Source organism: Ovis aries, chromosome Y (assembly GCF_016772045.2).
Source record: "Ovis aries strain OAR_USU_Benz2616 breed Rambouillet chromosome Y, ARS-UI_Ramb_v3.0, whole genome shotgun sequence".
In the NCBI taxonomy this organism is placed as follows: domain Eukaryota; kingdom Metazoa; phylum Chordata; class Mammalia; order Artiodactyla; family Bovidae; genus Ovis; species Ovis aries.
In genome coordinates, this window is record NC_082741.1 from 4,608,238 (window position 1) to 4,627,321 (window position 19,084).

The 19,084-nt window shown below is 54.2% G+C and overlaps 1 protein-coding gene across 7 annotated transcripts in view; it reads right to left on the bottom strand.

Annotated features, from left to right (window-relative positions):
• Window positions 1-19,084, bottom strand: part of PUDP (pseudouridine-5'-phosphatase) — a 57,402-nt gene that overhangs the window by 2,858 nt on the left and 35,460 nt on the right. For 2 of the 7 annotated variants that reach the window (XM_015104782.4, XM_060408631.1), the window contains exon 3: window positions 10,603-10,832. In XM_015104782.4, coding sequence (XP_014960268.2) covers window positions 10,603-10,832 — 230 coding nt within the window. The other 5 variants (XR_009598984.1, XM_060408633.1, XR_009598986.1 and 2 more) reach the window with 5 other exon arrangements.

Sequence of the window (19,084 nt, forward strand, 5' to 3'; positions counted from 1 at the left end):
GGGCTGGGTGTGAGAGGTGAGGGCTGGGTGTGCTCAGAGATGGCTACGTGTGAGCAGAGGTGTGTGAGCATCAGAGGAGGCAGGCTAGGTGTGATCAGAGGTGCCTGGGTGTGAACAGAGGTGTGTGAGTGTGAGCAGAGGTGGGTGAATGTCAGAGGCAAAGGCTGGGTGTGATCAGAGATGTCTGGGTGTGAGCACAAGTGTGAGAGTGTCACAGGCGAGGGCTGGGTGTGATCAGAGATGGCTGGGTATGAGCAGAGGTGTGTGAGCGTCAGAGAAGGTGGGCTGGGTGTGATCAGAGGTGCCTGGTTATGAGCAGAGGTGTGTGAGCATCACAGGAGATGGGCTGGGTGTGAAAGGTGAGGGCTGGGTGTGATCAGATATGGCTGCATGTGAGCAGAGATGTGTCAGAGGAGGTGGGCTGGGTGTGAGCAGAGGTGCCTGGGTATGAGCAGAGGTGTATGAGCGTCAGAGGCGAGGACTGTGTGTGATCAGAGATGGCTAGGTGTGAGCAGAGGTGTGTGAGTGTCAGAGGAGGTGGGCTGGATGTGAGAGGCAAGAGCTGGGTGTGAGCAGAGGTGGCTCCCTCGGCCTTTTGCGGGGTACTGGTAAACCACAGCACTGGCCCAAGGCCCCACTGGTCTCCCGTGTTGAGAGCTGGCCTGCGCCGTCAGCCTTGACGATTAGGTGGCTAATGTGTCTGAATATATCCAGTGCTAAAGCCTCTCACCCAGTGGACTTGGAGACGGGGTCCCTGGAAGGCCTTTCAGGTGACTGAGTCCCAAGGGGGCCTCATCAGAGAGAGTGGGGATCCCTCGAAGAAGACAGGGAAGTCGTTCTGTCCGCCCCGCCCTCCTCGCCCCAGAGGACCGCCCCCGTGAGGACACAGGAGCGAGCAGGACGCCCTGACGAGCGCCCCCTGTGCTGGACCCCGGCCCCAGGACCAGGGGGCACACGTGTCTGCTGCTGCAGCCCCCACAGCCCCCCAGTCTGTGCTCCTGCCCTCCGGCCGCCGAGCACACTGACCACACGCCCCCCGGGGCGACCTTCTCAGCAGAAGAAGCGCCTGGGGACGTCCTGCGCCTGCGGTCTGCGCAAAGGAAGCAAGCGCTTCCCGGGTGACGCAGCTCCAGCGGAGCCGACCACGCTTCCTCCCGACCACGCTTCCTCCCACCTGCCTTGGCCGCGCTTCCCCAGCAGGCTTTATCACAGGACGGACCCGCTGAGCGGATTTTCCCTCTCTGCCCGCAGACGCCGTGTACAGACAGCCTGGCGGTTACCACGGGAACTGATACACACGCAAGGAAACGTATGTTCGTTCGTGCACGCTCAGGTAGGTCCGATTCTTTGCAACCCCATGGGCTGCAGCCCCCCAGGCTCCTCTGTCCATGGGATTCTCCAGGGAAGAAAACTGGCGCGGGTTGCCATGCCCTCCTCCTCCAGGGGCACTGGCAGGCAGGTTCTTTACCACTGAGCCACCTGGCAAGCCCTCACACCACACTGAGCCACCGAACAGCAACAGTGACGAACTCAGTAGGAGCTGAACCGGTGTTGTTGCTGTGGTTCAGTGGCCAAGGTGTGTCTGACTGTCCTCAGCCCCATGGACGGCAGCACCCAGGCCTCTCTGTCTACCACCATCTCCTGGAGTTTGTCCAAGTCTGCATCCATTCAGTCTGTCTAACCTAGTGTACAACTGATCCAGTGTTCCTCAGGCGTTCTGCTCACTGGCACATGCTAAGAAGTCTTTGCATTCAGCTGTGTTTTTTTAACCCTATAGGGTGCCTCCCACCCCTTCCCTGCCCATTATACACTAGTCCCAGGTGGCTCAGCTGGTAAAGAATCCGCCTGCAATGTGGGAGACCCGGGTTCAACCCCTGGGTCAGGAAGATCCCCTGGAGAATGGAAAGGCTACCCACTCCAGTATTCTGGCCTGGAGAACTCCATGGGGCCACAGAGTCGGACACGACTGAGCGACGTTCACTCTCACTCATACGAGCAGCAGCTAAGAGGGAATTCTGCAGGAACCCGCGAGGAAGAAAGCAGCCGGGTGAAAGGGTATACACTTGATGGGGTCCTGTGGGGAGCCAGGCAGACTGAACTGGAAACAAGACCACAGCTGTGCTTCACACACATTCCACAGGCAAAACCAGGGGTGCAAGAAGAGGTTCTTAGTGCTGGAACTTGAGTGAGATTGCTCCCTTGAGTGCATGCTAGGTCGCTTCGGTCGCGTCCCATTCTCTGCGCCCCCGTGGACTGTAGCCCACCAGGTCCTCTGTCCATGGAATTCTCCAGGCAAGAATACTGGAGTGGGTTGCCATGCCCTCCTCCAGGGGAATCTTCCCATCCTGGGAATCGAACCTGCGTCTCCTGCATTGGCAGGCAGGTCCTTCACCACTAGGCCCACCTGGAAATCCCGACTGCTCCCAGACTAGCAGAGTCGTGTGTGTCTAATACATGTATATGCAGGCACGGCTGTTTAGTTAATTTATCAGAAATCCAAGATACAAGCCGCCTTGTAAAGGCCTGAAGTCCTGTCAGATTTTCATTCTGTGATGGCAGCTTAAGATGGCTGGGTTACATGGACACGCTGTCCTGATGGCCTCATGAGAACTCCCGTCCTCTGAACCGGCCGACACGGGGAGATTTCACAGCCACGTGTAGAGAACCGAGAAAGCCGCTTGGCAGGCATGCTGGCGCAACCACACCACAGGAGCCAGGCATAGAGGAGCTCCTCAGGTGATGCTTCCAGTCGGCTTCCGGCACATGACTGCACCAACTTACATCTTGTTTGATGTATGTGTCTGTGCATATGAATCCACAGAACCAGAAGCAACTCACGCCGAACACAGCCCAACAGAAACGTCACAGACAGACACAGCGAAGGGCTCCGGTCAGGTGGATGCTCCCCGTGATGGCAAAGGGAGATGGGGCAGGGGTGTAGGAAGAGGTTCTCAGTGCTGGAACTTCAGTGAGATTGCTCAAGGGTCCCTGCAAAGGGAGACGGGGCTGCCGCTGGATTTCCCGGCTTGAAATATATCAAACACGATGACTGGTGACACTTGAGGGACTTCCCGGGTAGCTCAGCGGTTAAAGAACCCGCCTACCAATGCAGGAGACACGGGGTCGATCCCTCAGATGGGAAGATGCCCTGGAGAAGGGAATGGCAACCCACTCCAGTATTGTTGCCTTGGAAAATCCCATGGACAGAGGAGCCTGGCGGGCTACAGTCCATCACGGGGTCCCAAGAGTCAGACTAACACACACACACACACACACACACACTCACACACACATACACACAGCTATACTGGATGTGAAAATGGAGATGAACACTCATGCAGGTGAAGTGAGGAGAAGTGTGTGCAGGAGGTATATTTCATATGTCCTGTCCAGGAAGAGTTGTCTCTCTCCCATCGTTCCATCTCAGACAGCTGAGAGTGGGTCATTATGTCTTTAAATAATGTAATTACACAGCATTATTCGCTATGCATTCTAGGCCTATGGGCTGTAGGTGGCCCATTTAAGATTTTTTTTTTCATATGGGACCATTTTGAAGGTCTGGTAAACACTGCTTCTGTCTATGTTTTTGTTTTGGGGCCTTCAGGCAGGTAGGAATCTTAGTTCCTCAACCAGGCATCAAACCCACACACTGGAAGGCTAAGTTCTGGACCACTGGACCGCCAGAGAAGTCCCATGGGAGCCCGTGTCTTCTTGGCAACTGGGAGCGCCCAGGCCTGGCCGCCTAAGTCACCCTGCAATCCGAAGGACCACGGACCGTGGCCTTTGATCTCCGCAGGGCTGCCGGCAGAGCGAGTCGGTGCAGCCGGTCTGGGGGAGATGCGAGGGGACAAGGGCCTCCTGTTCGGGAGGTCACTGACACCACCCAGCTGGGGAGGGCCTGGGACGTGCCAGTGGCCACAGACCATGGGAAGGTGCAGGTGGGATCCAACATGGGCATCATGGAGCCCGGGAGGCTCCCAAGGCCGGCCCAAGACCAGCTGGTCAGAGGGGGAGCCGGACCAAGGGCTCCTGGAAGGCAGCACTCCCCGAAGCCAAGGGGAAGGTGAGACCTCTCGGGATGGAGGAGGAGTTGAAGGCCTCCAGAAATGCAGGGCTAACTGAGCAGAGGCCTTCCTGCTGGCCAGCCAGACGCTGAATGTCAGGGGAGATGAAGCAGGAAGGGTTAGGGTTAGGGAGTAAAAAAAAAAGAAAAACAGGGACTCCCTCGGGGGTAAAGGAGGGCCAGAACACGCCACAGGGGCCCAAGGATTCTTCTGAGCTGAAGACATTTGAATCAACAGCAGTGGGAAGAGGGTTTTTTCTAAACCCTCTTTATATTCCTCAAAGCAAAGGCTCCCTGTGTTAAGTGTTACTTGTAGAGTCGTGTCCGACTCTGTGCAACCCATGGACTGTACCGCGCCAGGCTCCTCTGTCCAAAGGATTCTCCAGGCAAGAATACTGGAATGGGCTGCCATTTCCTCCTCCAGGGGATCTTCCCAACACAAGGATCACACCTGGGTCTCCTACATTGCAGGCAGACTCTTTACCATCTGAATGGGCTTTACCAAGCCCTCGAAGGCTCCGGGAAAAATTCAATTGCACAGAGACTTCCCTAGTGGTGCAGTGGTACTGATACTCGCAGCATAGGTTCCATCGCTGCTGGGGGAACTAAGATCCCGTACCCCATGCCACGAGCGCAGAAGATTTTTAAAAATCAGTACGTCCATTCCTTCTCTTGTGTTTCCTGCGTAGAGAAGACCTACAGAAAATAAACCCTACACAATTAAGAAAATGGTAACGGGATCATGTATTTCAATAATTACCTCAAGTGTGAATGAATTAAATGCACCCAGTGAAAAGTGAAATGAGCTTAAATGTGAATGAACTAAACGCACCAGGTGAAAAGTGAAAAGCCGCTCAGTCGTGTCCGACTCTGCGACCTCATGGACTGTACGGTCCGTGGGCTTCTCCAGGCCAGAATCCTGGAGTGGGTAGCCTTTCCCTTCTCCAGGGGATCTTCCCAACCCAGAGATCGAACCCAGCTCTCCCACATTGCAGGCGGACTCTTTACGAGCTGAGCCACCAGGGAAGCTGGAGTGGGTAGCCTATCCCTTCTCTAGCGGATTTTCCTGACCCAGGAATCGATCTAGGGTCTCCTGCATTGCAGGCAGATTCTTTACAAACTGAGCTACGTTCCAACCAAAAGATACAGACTTGCCGGGCGCATGAAAACAGGTACATCGGTTGTGCTTGCTCCATTCCGTGGAGGTGAAGGGGCGCTTGAAGTATCAAAGGTGCTGACTGCCTACACTCGAGGGGCTTCTTGAGTGCGTGTATCCACCCCCACTTTCTACATCACTCTGCCTGACCCCCCAGATTGTATGTAATTATTTTATATTGTTAGGTTAACCGTCTTCCCATTATGGCTTGCAACTGTAATGATCTTTATTTATTTTTTTGTTTGGCTACTGACTGTGAAAACTGATAAACATCTTTCACTATTGCGATTATATGACTATTACTCACTTAATACCACTGTCTAATCATCGGTCAACAGGAAAATAATATGATTCTGTATCACCAAAACTGTATCACAAAAAACCATTTAACAGAAAAACCTGTAATCGCTTTTTAAAATCCATATGGCTGTCAGAATTAAATCATAATTTTTTAAAAAATACAAATGCCCAGGTATTGCTTGCTTTTCTCCAAAGCTCCAGATCTGTTTCTGGTGAGCTGCCATGTTTGAAAACAACTGGACTATATGATGATCTTATACTTTTACCCCGTTTGTTTCACTTTTTCTGTTTCACATTCAGTGCTATTTCATTTAGTTTATGCTTTCCAATTTCTCCATCTCTCTTTTTTTTTTGATGTTCTTTCTCAAGTTTTTAATCAAGCACAGTAGAAAAGCTTCGGTATACATATATATAAATAGTGCATTATAATGCAATAAATACAATATACTAGTATATAAATACAATATATATTGAGAAAACTTGGGAATTTTGGCCTAATTGAAAAATTTGACATTTCGATTCCACTCGTTTGACTTAGTATGAATAGAGTGCTAGATTTCTAATTTTTAAGTCAAGCACACAGGCAACAGGCAACACAGGTTGTATAGCACAAGCAACTGAAGTCAGTATCTTATAATGACCTGCAATGGAAACTAACCTGAAAAATAATACATATGTGTGTGTGTGTAACTCAGGCACCTCACTGTGCCCCTGAAACATTGTGAGCCAACTATACCTCAATAAAATATATATATAAAGAAAAAGAAGTGCCACTGCCATAAAGCCTCTCCTTAGGATTTTCACAACCCAGGAACAAGGACTTTTACGACTAAACGGAAGTCTACCCAGGAACAATGACTTTTATGACTAAACGGAAGTCTGCACAGGTCAGCACCTGGGTAAGAAATCACCCAAACAGACGTTGCCATACAAGGGCTGTATCTCCCATCCATTCTCCTAAGAGCCCAGTTATGTTCCTCAAAGATATCTGTTCTCCCGGAAGTGCCCCTCTTTCTCCCCAAGCCCTATTATGATGGTCTGTAAACCCCAGCTTCTAAATGCCTCCTTGGATCGTATCTCCTGTGCAGTGCCGCCTTCTTAGGCAGAGAGAAATCTGTATTTTCTCTTGCTAACGTCTTCTGTCCATTTAAGTGACACACCCCCGACGGCAAACCTAAGAGTGTACAGGAAAAGGTCCCAGAACAGGCCACCAGGACCTGGTTATTACTACATTTTTTAAGCACAGAAGGATGATACCCAGACAGCTTGCGAGGAAAGAGTGAAAACAATGAACACTAGCCCTGTGAGGCACTTCCTCCTAGTAAGACTGTGACCAGTGTGTGAGCGCAACCCCCCACCCCCCATACCACCTGCGCTCTCCTGCTTCCTTATTAGTCCTGAGGCACCGAGTGCCTTCGGTGACGCGCACACCGCCGTCAATTCGCGCTGGCACCGGGGCTCTCTGCAGGGACTTCCTAATCTCGTGGCACGCCCTTCAACTGTGAGGCTCGACACCCCCGCGCGCTGGCACCTGCACTGCATCAGAGGCAGAGCAGCAGGACGCGCCCTAAGAGCTCTGTCGTGTCTCCACGGGCCTCTCTGCACCTGCTTCCTGGATTCGGGTGCTAAGTCACTCAGTCATGCGCAGCTCTCCGACCCCGTGGACTGCAGCCCGCCAGGCTCCTCTGGCCGTGGGATTTCCTACGCAAAAGTACTGCAGTGGGTGGCCACGCCCTCCTCCCGGGGATCTTCCGGATCCAGGAATCAATCTTACATCTCCTGCATTGACAGGCGGGGTCCTTACCACTGAGCCACCTGGGAAGCCCCTGTATTCAGGAGACAAACTCAAGCACACAATGATCGGGCTGCAGAGCACGGCACAACCAGGAGCCTGTCAGCACGGCCCTTCTTACCACAAGAAGCACATCACCAGGGGAAATCCCAAACGCCTTAGCTATAATTGTCTAGGAGACAGGACAAGAGAGGTTTTCATCTGCAAGACAAACACCTGCACGAACAGACGTGGGTGCGGAACGAGGGCAACTGGCAGAGCCACCGGAAAAGCTGGGTTAGGCCCAGGCCACGCGCTCGCTCAGCCTCCTTTGACGCATCTGAAATGAACGCCGTCAGGGCGGGCAACAGGGCCGTTCGAGCTCCAGCCTGGTGCCTCACCAAGGGAAACTCCTGCCATGCAGGCTGGAGCCCCAACCCCTGCCCACCCCCCACCCCCACCGTCCATGGTTTCGCTGCAACTGTCCTCACGCAAACCCAGCAACATGGTCTCCTTGTCGCTGCCTGAGCACACACTCGCAAACCTGCAAACACTGTGTTTCCGTGAACAGGGTGCCCAGCGAAGGAAGGGCTGCCTGGAGGTGGAGGCAGGCGGGCAGCGGCCTCCTCTTTGAACTCGCACGTCCACACAATTCAGGAGGTGATGGTCCAGCATATTGTCCTCTCAGCTGCCAGGATGGGCTGGAAGACAGTGCTTCTGCTGGGAGCCTCCCGGGAGGACCAGTGTGCCTGGGGGGCGGGGGGGCACCTCGCTGCGCCAGGCTGATCAACAGCAACCTGCAGTGGATACAGGAGGTGGCCCTTCTAGAAGCCGCGTTATCACCTGAAGGGGTCGACATTAAGTGGGGCAGGAGGGGCGCCAGTTCTTAGGGAAAAGAACCCATCTGTGTGGAACCTGTAGCGGGACACTGAGCTCGTGGACACGCACACATCCTGATGTAAGAGGCAGAGCTGCTCGGCCCCCAGCCCCTGCCCCATCAGCCCTGTGGCTTCAGCTCCAACTCTGCGGCTTAGCAGCTGGGCTGCGTCCACTACTGGGTTGAACTCGCCGTGTATGGAAATCATTGTCCCTCACTGACACTCAATGATGCTTATGGCTGCAATGTAAAAAAAAAAAAAAATTTGGTCTTTGCCCCTGGTATCTGCCAGGCTTCTCTGTTCATGGGACTCTCCAGGCCAGAATACTGGAGTGCGGAGTGGGGAGTGGGTGTCCCTTCTCCAGGGGAACCTCCCTGACCCAGGGATGGAGCCCGGGTCTCCTGCGTGGCAGGCAGATTCTTCACCGTCTGAGCCAACGGGGAAGCCCCACTTTACCTTTCCCGCACAGAGCTCCTAAAACCCTTACCACCTCCAGGGCCGTGAGCCCATTTTCCACGCCATTCATACTAATCCCCTTCCAAGCATGCCTGAGTATCCTGGTCCCTAGATGGACGCAGGATGCGCAGTGTGTGTGTGTGTGTGTGGGGGGGGGGGTTGTTGATGGGCTCCTGGTTGTGTCCCACCCCAAGGCTGATTGGAGGGGTGCCACTTGTAGCCCACCCCCTCATCTCCAGGGCCAGCAAAGGATGCATTTATTTACCAACAGCCAGTGAATTAACCGCCGGCAATGGAGCCTCCACAAAGACCCCTGGAAGACAAGGACGCCGTTGGTGCTGAAGACAGGCGGGTGCTGGAGGCCGGCGCACCCGAGTGGGCCTGAGCGCTCCAGCAGCCCAGCCACCCACCCCTCAGCCCACACAGCTCTTCTGCTGCAGGGTTCCTGGGCTGTATTTATATACATGTATTTGGCTGCACTACGTCTTAGCTGTGGCAGGCAGAATCTTTGCTCTTTAGCTATGGCATGCAGACTCCTAACTACGGCGACAGGGGATCTAGTTCCCTGACCAGGGATAGAACCCAGGCCCCCTGCACTGAGAGCCCGGAGTCTTAGCCACTGGGCTGCCAGGGTAGTTGCATTCGTAAGGTAGACCAGTGAAGGCGAGCACAGCGCATTCCTGACTTCTGAGTCATTCTAGTCAGTTACAACTGCTGGGATAGAGGGGCTCTGTGGGATCCCCAAGCTTGTGCTCGGCCGGGAAGAAGTGTGAGCAGCCGGGATGCCTCCACTGGTGGCTGGCGTGTGAAGCGGGGGCCGAGCCCCTAACCCGGGGTCTGCACGGACTGCAGGGAGCTCCTGGCGTAGGTGTATTGAACCGTGGGAGACCCAGTGCGGGTCTGAGACCAGGCAGAGGCTGCGGTGGGGCAGGCAGGGGTGGGGCTGGTGGTGGTGGTTCTGTATTTCGATTGTCCTTACAAGCTAAATGCAGCAAGTCAGGTCCTGAACCCCAAAAGCAGGCCATTCAAGAACGCTCCCTCACCTCAGCTGCCTCTGGAGGCCGCTTTTGGAGGAACAGTCCTGAGGCTCTGATTTCTGTGGCACCAGGCTGGGTCCCAGCACCGGCTCCCTGGTTAGTGAGAGGCCACAACGGTGAGACGACCTTCCAGGGAAACGCTCTTCCCTGCACAGGTTCCCCACAAGGCACCTGATTAACGCCATCACCCCCGATGGATAGGCGCCCTGCCTGGCGGGGACACCCTGGGGTCACCAGGAGCCACGCCCCTGGAGAAGCCCCCAAAGGCTCCGGAATCCGCACCTGCGGGCGGCCGAGGCTCCGCCCCGCACCTCAGCAGCCCCGGTCCGCCACAAGGCACCACTGCTCACCGTCAGCCTCTCCCAGGCTCAGACACTTCCTCCCCTCCCCACGGGGGACCCTGCGTGATGCAGGTGGAGCTTCCCTGCCGGCCCTTTCCAGCGGGAGAAACACACAGAAGCCTGGCGACCGCTCAGTGGAAACCAAGCGCCCTCGCGCGCACCAGCTCGGCAGTGACCAAGTATCACCAAGAAGCGCGCAGGCAGAGCGGCGGCGAGGGTGGTTGACCGACGTCAGAATCACCGAACCGCACTGCGCGTTCGCGTCCGGGTCTGCGCGTCACAAACGAGGACACAGGAGTCCCGTTGTCTCCAAAGGCCCCTCTTTCCCGCTCGGTGCCCGTAAGCCGCGCTTGGTCAGCTCTAGACGCTCTGGGACACCCCCCAGGGGGCGGTTCCATCCTGCGGGTCTCTCCAGCCAGGAGTTTCGGGGCAGCTGCGCTGCCCCCCACGAAGTGAAGGGCCCTCCCCGGGCACGGCGCTCCCGCTGCCCGCAGTGCCCTCGCCTCGAGTCTCAGGAGCTGCGCAGCAGCCGTCCGCGTGGACACGGAGAGCCCCCGACCAGCACTGGGTGTCTCCCCCGTTCCCAGCCGCGCCGCGTACCTTGTCGGCGGGAGGAGCCGGAGAAAAGCGGCGTGCGCAGGCCAGGAAGATGTCGGGCTCGGGCTTCCCGCTCCGCACCTCGGGGTCGTCGCCCAGCACCACGTGGTGGAAGAGGCCGAAGAAGTCCTGGTGGCGGCTGGTCTTCAGCTGGAAGGACGCCGTCCCCGAGCTGGTGGCCACGGCGCAGGGCACATCGTGCTTCCGCAGATGGTGGATCAGCTTCTCCACGCCTGGGTGGGGTGTGGGGGGTGGAGGAAGGGGGACCGTCAGGGATGGGGTGGGGGGCGGGTGCAGGCCTCGGGGGCGACCCTGGGCCAGCCCCGTCCCCCCCAGCCTGCGGCCTCGTCTGATCTCACCGCTGTCCTCACAGGGCAGGGGTGTCAGCACAGGGACATCTCCACTCAGCACCGACATGGAAAAGCAGTTCAGGGCTCGGCGATGGCCTTTCCCAGAGGGTCAGAGGTGACTACTGAGATGGCTGGTGCACTGCTTGCCGCGCCGGTCAGAGCAAGGGCCTCCCTGACGGCTGAGCCGGTGAAGAATCCACCTGAACACATCTACATACGATAGCTAGGACGTGGAAGCAACCTAGATGTCCATCCACAGGTGAATGGATAAAAAAGCCGTGGTACATGTATACAGTGGAATATTACCCAGCCATAAAAGGGAACACACTTTAGTCAGTTCTGACGAGGTGGATGAACCTGGAGTCTTTTACAGAGTGAAGTTAAGTCACAAACAGAAACACCATTACCGCATACTAACACAGGTATGTGGGCTCTAGAAAGACGGTGCTCACCGTATGTTAACACATATACGTGGGCTCTAGAAAGACAGTGCTGATGAGCCTACCTGCAGGGCAGCAGTGCAGATACAGACACAGAACAGGCTTGTGGACACAGTGGAGGAAGGAGCGGGAAGAATGTAGAGGGCAGCATGGACACACGCACATTGCCGTGTGTAAAACAAGACAGCCGGGGAACTCTCTGTGGGACTCCCAGGGCTCAAACTGGGGCTCTCTGACAACCTGGAGGGGAGGCGGCAGGGGCGTTCAGGAGCCAGGGACACACGTACACCTGATCCATGTTGACGTAAGGTGGGAATGAAAACAATACTGTAAAGCAATTATCCTTCAATTAAAAATAATAAATTAAAAAATAAAAGAATCCACCTGCATTGCAGGAGATGCTGGTTCGATCCCTGGGTTGGGAAGATCCCCTGGGGGAGGAGAATAGTAACTCGCTGCGGTCTTCTTGCCTGGGAAATCCCATGGACAGAGAAATCGCCTGGTGGGTCACAGTCCTGAGGTCTCAACGAGGGGCACACAACTGAGCCACTGAAGCTCTACTACCATCAGAGCAAACCCGGGGAGCCGCCAATAAATCTGACAACGTAGACGACACGGGCGAGTTCTTCTTGAAGAGAAAGAAGTTCTTTGGAAGAGTTCTTTGACAGCTCACTCAGGAACACAGCGATAATGTAACTAGCCCTAGATCCACGGGAAAGAGACTGAACCTGTAGCTAAGAACCGTCCCGGACCTGGCACCGCACGCCCTTCTTGAAGAGAAAGAAGTTCTTTGGAAGAGTTCTTTGACAGCTCACTCAGCAACACAGCGATAATGTAACTAGCCCTAGATCCACGGGAAAGAGACTGAACCTGTAGCTAAGAACCGTCCCGGACCTGGCACCGCACGCCCTCGCTGGTGAACTTACCAAACACCCCAGGAAGAAACAATGCCAATTCTAAAGAAACCTCAGAAAATCACAGGGAACACTTATTTCCCAACCCGTTTTTTTGAGACCGGCACTTTTCTGATATGGAAGCTGGAGAAAAACATACAGAAAACTACAGACCCGTATGTCTTGTGAACACACACACTTCACCCAACTTACAACCACTATGAAAGTATCCTACTTGAAGAGTTGCTACGGGGTTCGAACCTGTTACTCGAAAATATTAAAAAGCCACACTATTTAATTAGCTTGCAACAACTAATGACCAATATGTAGAATTACATTAGCCAAATTTCCATAAAAAGCCTTCATGGAACTGGTGAATTAAAAGGATGAAAGCATGCCTATGACAAGTATACATCCGATAATCACCTCGGTCTGGATACGGTGATTAAAGCTGAGTATCAACATGACTTGCATCTAAAACAAAAGGTTCACGTTGTATGACCCAAGAGTAAACCAACATACTGAAAAATACGGGAGCATATTGAAACATATGCTTCCTCTAAAACCTACTAGAAAAAGAAAATTTTGCTGGAAGAGTCCTCTGATGCTATTGATTATAAAAATTTAAATATAGTTGATCTCATTTTTAGCTTATACTTTAAATATTTCTAGTTCTGTGAATATTTGGTAATGCACTAACATAACGGGACAATACTATACCAAAATAAATACACACCAGCAAGCCTATATGGGAAAACAGAGTTAACATTTTTATCCATAGCGGAATGAAAGAAAAAGCTTTTGGATGACTGTTAAATTTTTTTTTTTTTTTTTTAAGATTTGTTGCTTTTATGTATGTATTTATTTTTGGCTGTATCGGGTCTTACTCATGGCACGCAGGATCTCCATTGCAGTGTGCAGGCTTCCTCCCTAGCTGCGATGCACGGGTTTAGTTGGCCCATGGCGTGTGGGAACTTACTTCCCAGACCAGGGAGCAAACCCGGGGCCCCTGGAAGGTGGATTCCTCACCACTGGAACCCCAGGGGAGTCTGGGAATGACCCCTTTTAAATCAGATGAGCTCCGTGAAGATGTCCGAGATGGATACAAACATAAGCCCAGAGACAGGAAGGCTGACCACAGCCCGTGGCAAGCAGACTCCATCTCTGGGGCTCGGTTCTGTCCTGAGATATAGCAACGATTAGCATTCCAGGTGGTGACGCTGTGAGGGGACGCCTGTAAAACATCCCACCCGTAAAAGAGCACACAGCAAGGCAGGGCCCCACCAGATGGTAGTCGCCATGGTTGCTGCCAATCCATCAAGCGCAGGTTACTCATCATTCACTCAAGTCTCCTGATGTGAACATACGACTGCCCGATTCCTTCAAAAACTTTTGTGTCCTTTAAATACCGTATGCTGACTTTTTCTTAGTCTCTCTGCGAAGTAAAAGACTAGAAACCTGCCGGGACTTCTGTCCTGCACAGAAGCTCGTTAACTAGGTACATAAATGAACCCCAGCAGCAGACAGCTGGTAGTCTCGGGGTGCTCAAGTGGGCTTCCGGGCCAGGCACAGACAGATCGCTCTTGCTACAGAGAATGAGCACTCCAGGACTGATCTACAGGGAAGGAAAGAAGAAACGTGAGGAGTATCAGCCATGCGGAGAGGTGAGTGTTTCCACCTGACTTCACCGAGAGGCCTTGGGCTGGTGAGGAGAGAGACGGAGCCTGCCTGAAGTGGGTCTGCACACGGAAGAGCCAGGAAAGTGGGTCTGAACACAGAAGCGTGCAGAGGTCGACAGGGGACATGGGATCTTTCAGCTGCTGCCCTGGAACTCAGGTGCTGGGGGGCTGTATCCAGCAGCCGCCCGGCTAGCTCAGGCGTCCTTTTAACACTTCACCCTGAACCCAGAGACACATTGTGGCCGGGAGTGGAGAGGACCCAGGGTGGGGAGACGACACCACCCAGGGACGGGCTCAGCTCGCCTCTCACCCCTGGGGTTTCTGACCGTGAGCTGACCTGGGATGTGGACGGTCTGTGCAGAGGTGAGCTCCTCACCCCTGGGGTTTCTGACCGTGAACTGACCTGGGATGTGGATGGTCTGTGCAGAAGTGAGGTCCTCACCCCTGGGGTTTCTGACCGTGAACTGACCTGAGACATGGGTCTGTACAGAGGTGAGGGTCCTCACCCCTGGAGTTTCTGACCATGAACTGACCTGGACCATGAGGGTCTGAGCAGAGGTGAAGGTCCTCACCCCTGGGGTTTCTGACTGTTAACTCATCTGGGACATGAGGGTCTGTGCAAGGTGAAGGTCCTCACCCCTGGGGTTTCTGACCGTAAACTGACCTGGGACGTGGGTCTGTGCAGAGGTGAGGTCCTCATCCCCGGAGTTTCTGACCGTGAACTGACCTGGGACGAGGAGGGTCTGTGCGGAGGTGAAGGGCCTCAGCCCTGGGGTTTCTGACCATGAACTGACCCGGGACAATGAGGGTCTGTGCAGAGGTGATGAAGGACCTTCAGAATGAGATCAGCATGAATTTAGGGTCAGCCCTAAGCCCAGTGGCACTTCCCAGTTGGCTCGGCGGTAAAGAATCTGCCTGCCAACGCAGGAGACACAGAAGATTCAGGTTGGATCCCTGGGTAGGGAAGATTCCCCTGAGAAGAAAATGCCAACCCACTGCATTATTCCTGCCTGGAGAGTCCCATGAACAGAGGAGCCTGGAGGGCTACGGTCCACGAGGGTCAGCAAAGGAGAGCTATGTGCGCCTGAGCAATGCACGCGTGCACGCTCAACCCAGTGGCGTCTGCCCCTCTGCCCCAGCTGTCGTCACGCAGCCCCTCTGGCCTGGCTGGTGTGTAAACACGGAGATCTGCGTCTCACAGTTCTGCAGGCTGCGATCAAGACCAAGGCGCCCACATACCCAGGGTCTCCTGAGCGGGCCCTCTTCCTGGCTCACAGCCACCTTCCCCTTGTCCTGATGTGGGGGGCGGTGGGGGGGAGGAGCGAGCTCTGAGGGGCCTCTCGCAGAAGGGCGCTAATCCCATTCCTAGGGTGCCACCTTGACAATCTCACCACACCGCAATCGGGTCACCTCCAAATACAGTAACACTGCAGGTGGGGACTTCAACTACATGAACTCGGAGAGACCCACAGACATCTGTAACAGCAACCGGGGCCCTTAGTAACTGGTGTCCTCACAAGAGAAGGGGCAACAGGCAGAGGAAAAGCCACGTGGAGACGGAGGGAGGCGGCCCCCAGTCCAGGGATGGACGCCTGGAGCCCCCAGAAGCTGGAAGAGGTGGGGAGGACCCTCCCCTGGAGCCTCTGGAGGAACCTCAGCCCTGGGACGCCTTGACCTCAGAACAGGACTTGACTTGAAAACCAGATCTTTCAGATGTGACGTAAAGGACTCTGAAATGAGGTCATTTGGATGAGGGCGGCCCTGAACCCCATGATACGCTCCCTGTAAGACACAGAAGGAGAGAGACACGGACACACAGGAGAAGCCACGTGAAGGCGGGGGCGGAGACAGGAGGGAGGCGGCCCCCAGCCCAGGGGCGGATGCCTAGAGCCCCCAGAAGCCGGAAGACACAGGAAGGCCCCTCCCTGGCATCTCTGCAGGGACTGTGGCCCTACCCACATCGTGACCTCAGCCTCCCGGGCTCCAGGACTGTGACAGCGTGGTCACTGGGTACATCAGCCACAGGAAACTGATGAAATGGACCCAACGTAGGAGAGCTCGTGGTGGAGACTAGAAACAGGGGGCTGTGAGTATGAGAAGAGGTCACAGTTCATGACTGCAAACACGAACATGTGCTGGCAACTGTTAGCCATCAAGCACAGAGCTCAGGAAAGAAAGAGGAGACACACAGACACACACAGGAACACCAGCGGAGGACCAGCTCTCGGCAGCAGCAGGGAGAGGCCCCCGGAATCTCCAGCTGCCACTCGGACCCCGAGACCAGGTCTCTCCTCTGGAATGATGGCCAGGAGGTATGAAGGGGCTGTGACCTACAGGAGCAGCTTCTCAAAGCAGAGCTCCCGATGATGGGGACAGAGTGAAGGGACAAAGCAGGAGATCAGACAGTTAGCCCAACTAGGGGATGGCAAGCAGAAAAAATATGGGAGACCCCGTAAATTAAATGATCACTCAAGAAAGGAGAGCTGCTTAACCACAAAACCAAGCAGGCTTCATTCAGTTCAGTCACTCAGTTGTGTCCGACTCTTTGCGACCCTGTGGACTGCAATAGGCCAGGCCTCCCTGTCCATCACCAACTCCCAGAGTTTACTCAGACTCATGTCTGTCGAGTCAGTGATGCCATCCCACCATCTCATCCTCTGTCGTCCCCTTCTGCTCCCGCCTTCAATCTTTCCCAGCTCAGGGTCTTTTCCAGTGAGTCAGTTCTTTGCATCAGGTAGCCAGAGGATCGGAGCTCAGCAGCAAAACACGCAAGGGAAGCAGGAAACTGGCCCCTAAACAATAAAAGGATGGTGCCGTGAGACCCACACCCCGCCCGGTGAGCTCAGTGACTGAGTCACGCTCTGCACACACGAGAAAACACCTCTGTGAGATCGCTTGACCATGCAAGCAAGAAAACTCCCCTGCCAACGCGGAGGAGGAGCTGACGATGGAAGCGTGACATCGACTCAAGAATGAGGAAAAAGGTGGTCTTTCCTCCTCCCTACTTTTCTTTTGATTATAAACCTGTGGCCCGCCAAGTTCTCGGGGCGTGGCAAGTCTTGTCTGCCAGCTTGTGAGCCTCACAGGCGTCTTATTCTAATTAGCCACCTCTTATCTACCACTTTGCTCTCTCTAAAGTCCTCTCTGTGCCGAGACAGAAAGGACTATGGTACTGGAGCTCTTCGGAGCCCCCCCGAAACATCCCAACTGTTGCACTGACACCTCTGCCCCTTCAAAGGGCACCCTGAGCAATGGCTGGATTTTAACATCATTGAAGACTTGACCACAGGCTACGAGCTCATATTCGGGGCAGATAAAGGGAATAACCTCCTGCTGACTCACCCTGAGGGCCACTCTCCTTTCAACTGTGGTGTCTGACTCTTTGCAACCCCATGGACCGTAGCCCGCCAGGCTCCTCTGTCCCTGGGATTCTCCAGGCAAGAATACTGGAGCAGGCAGTCATTCCCTGCTTCAGGGGATCTTCCCAACCCAGGGATCGAACCTGAGTCTCTTTCACCTCCGGCAGTGGCAGGAGGAGTTCTTCACCACTGGCACCACCTCAAGGGTGGATCTTTCTGACCCAGGGATCCCACACTGCAAGCAGGATCATTTACCGTCTAAGCCACCAGGGAAGCCCCCCTCAAGAGGGGGGCGGGTAGAAATTTCAGGCTCCAGGGCGTGGCGCAGCATGGAAGGGGACTCTTCCTATGAGTCGTCATTGCCTTTGAGGGGCCTGTTTTCAAAATCCTGCCCTGTGAACAGGGCACCTCTGCTCGCTGGAGCCCCTGCCAGTCAAGAGGCCAGCTCTGAGCATCTCTGGGCAGCTTACTTAAACCTCGCAGGACTGTAGAGCATCACCTGGAAAGCGCAGGTGCTAAAACGACCCGAGGCTGACAGGCAGGCACACGTAAGAACACACTGAGGACCTGACTCTCAGCTAGTCCCTGACGCTGCTCAGGCTCATAAAGGAGGCTCACCTCATATACAAGCCAAAAAAAAAAAAAAAAAAGTTCTCACTTGCTTAACACATGTCTCTTCCTATAAAAACGGCCAAGCAATGTAATTTTAAAATTTCAGGATTTTCATTCTATGTATCAACTGTTTACTTGCTTTGCATGTTGGTGAATTTTTTTAAAATTCCTTTAAGGGATGTGTGTGTATATATGCATCTCAGAGGTATCCTAAGAAATGGTCTGGAAGGAGGCACCCTGAATGGCTAAACAGTGTGTGCGTGCTCAGCCAATTCAGTCCTGACTCTTTCTGATCCTGTGGACTGTAGCCCGCCAGGCTTCTCAGTCCGTGGGATTCTCCAGGCGAGAATACTGGAGTGGATTGTCATGCCCTCCTCCAGGGGATCTTCCCGACCCAGGGATCGCATCTGGCAGGAAGGTTCTTTACCGCTAGCACCACCCGGGAATCCCTGTTAAACAGTAAGTAATGGGGCTTCCCTGGTGGCTCAGCTGGTAAAGAGTCCGCCTGCAATGCGGGAAACCCGGGTTTGATCCCTGGGTTGGGAAGATTCCCTGGAGAAGGGAATGGCTACCCACTCTAGTATTCCGGCCTGGAGAATTCCAAGGACTATATAGTGCGTGGTTTAAGAAAGAGTCAGACATGACTGAGCGACTGAACTGAACTGATCTTATAAGACCTGAAATTTATTTGTATATAAGAAAAAAAGATGAAGACATTTTAGTCAACTCCACGACTGGATGGACATGAGTTTGAGCAAGCTCAGGGAGATGGTGATGGACAGAGAGGCCTGGCGTGCTGCAGTCCATGGGGTCACAGAGTCGGACAGGACTGAGTGACTGAACTGAACTGAGATGCACGTGTCCTACCCTGATTGGGGACTGCGTGGAGGAGGAGATGTTTCTTTTGTGTCTCCCTGAGCACCCACTCAGCAGCAGCTGCACAGAAGGGTTAAGTAAAGGAAGAAGGCAGTTACAGCGGGACCCTGAGAACGTGAGTGCCTTCTGGCCAGGGTGGTGGACGGTGCATTCACAAAGTGGGGTGGCGGGAGATGGTCACACTGGCTGATGGCCACGGGGGACTAAAGGAGTAAGACAGATGAAGAACAAAACAGAAGAGCCAAAGGCAGACGGGTGGAAACAGACATGAGGCTC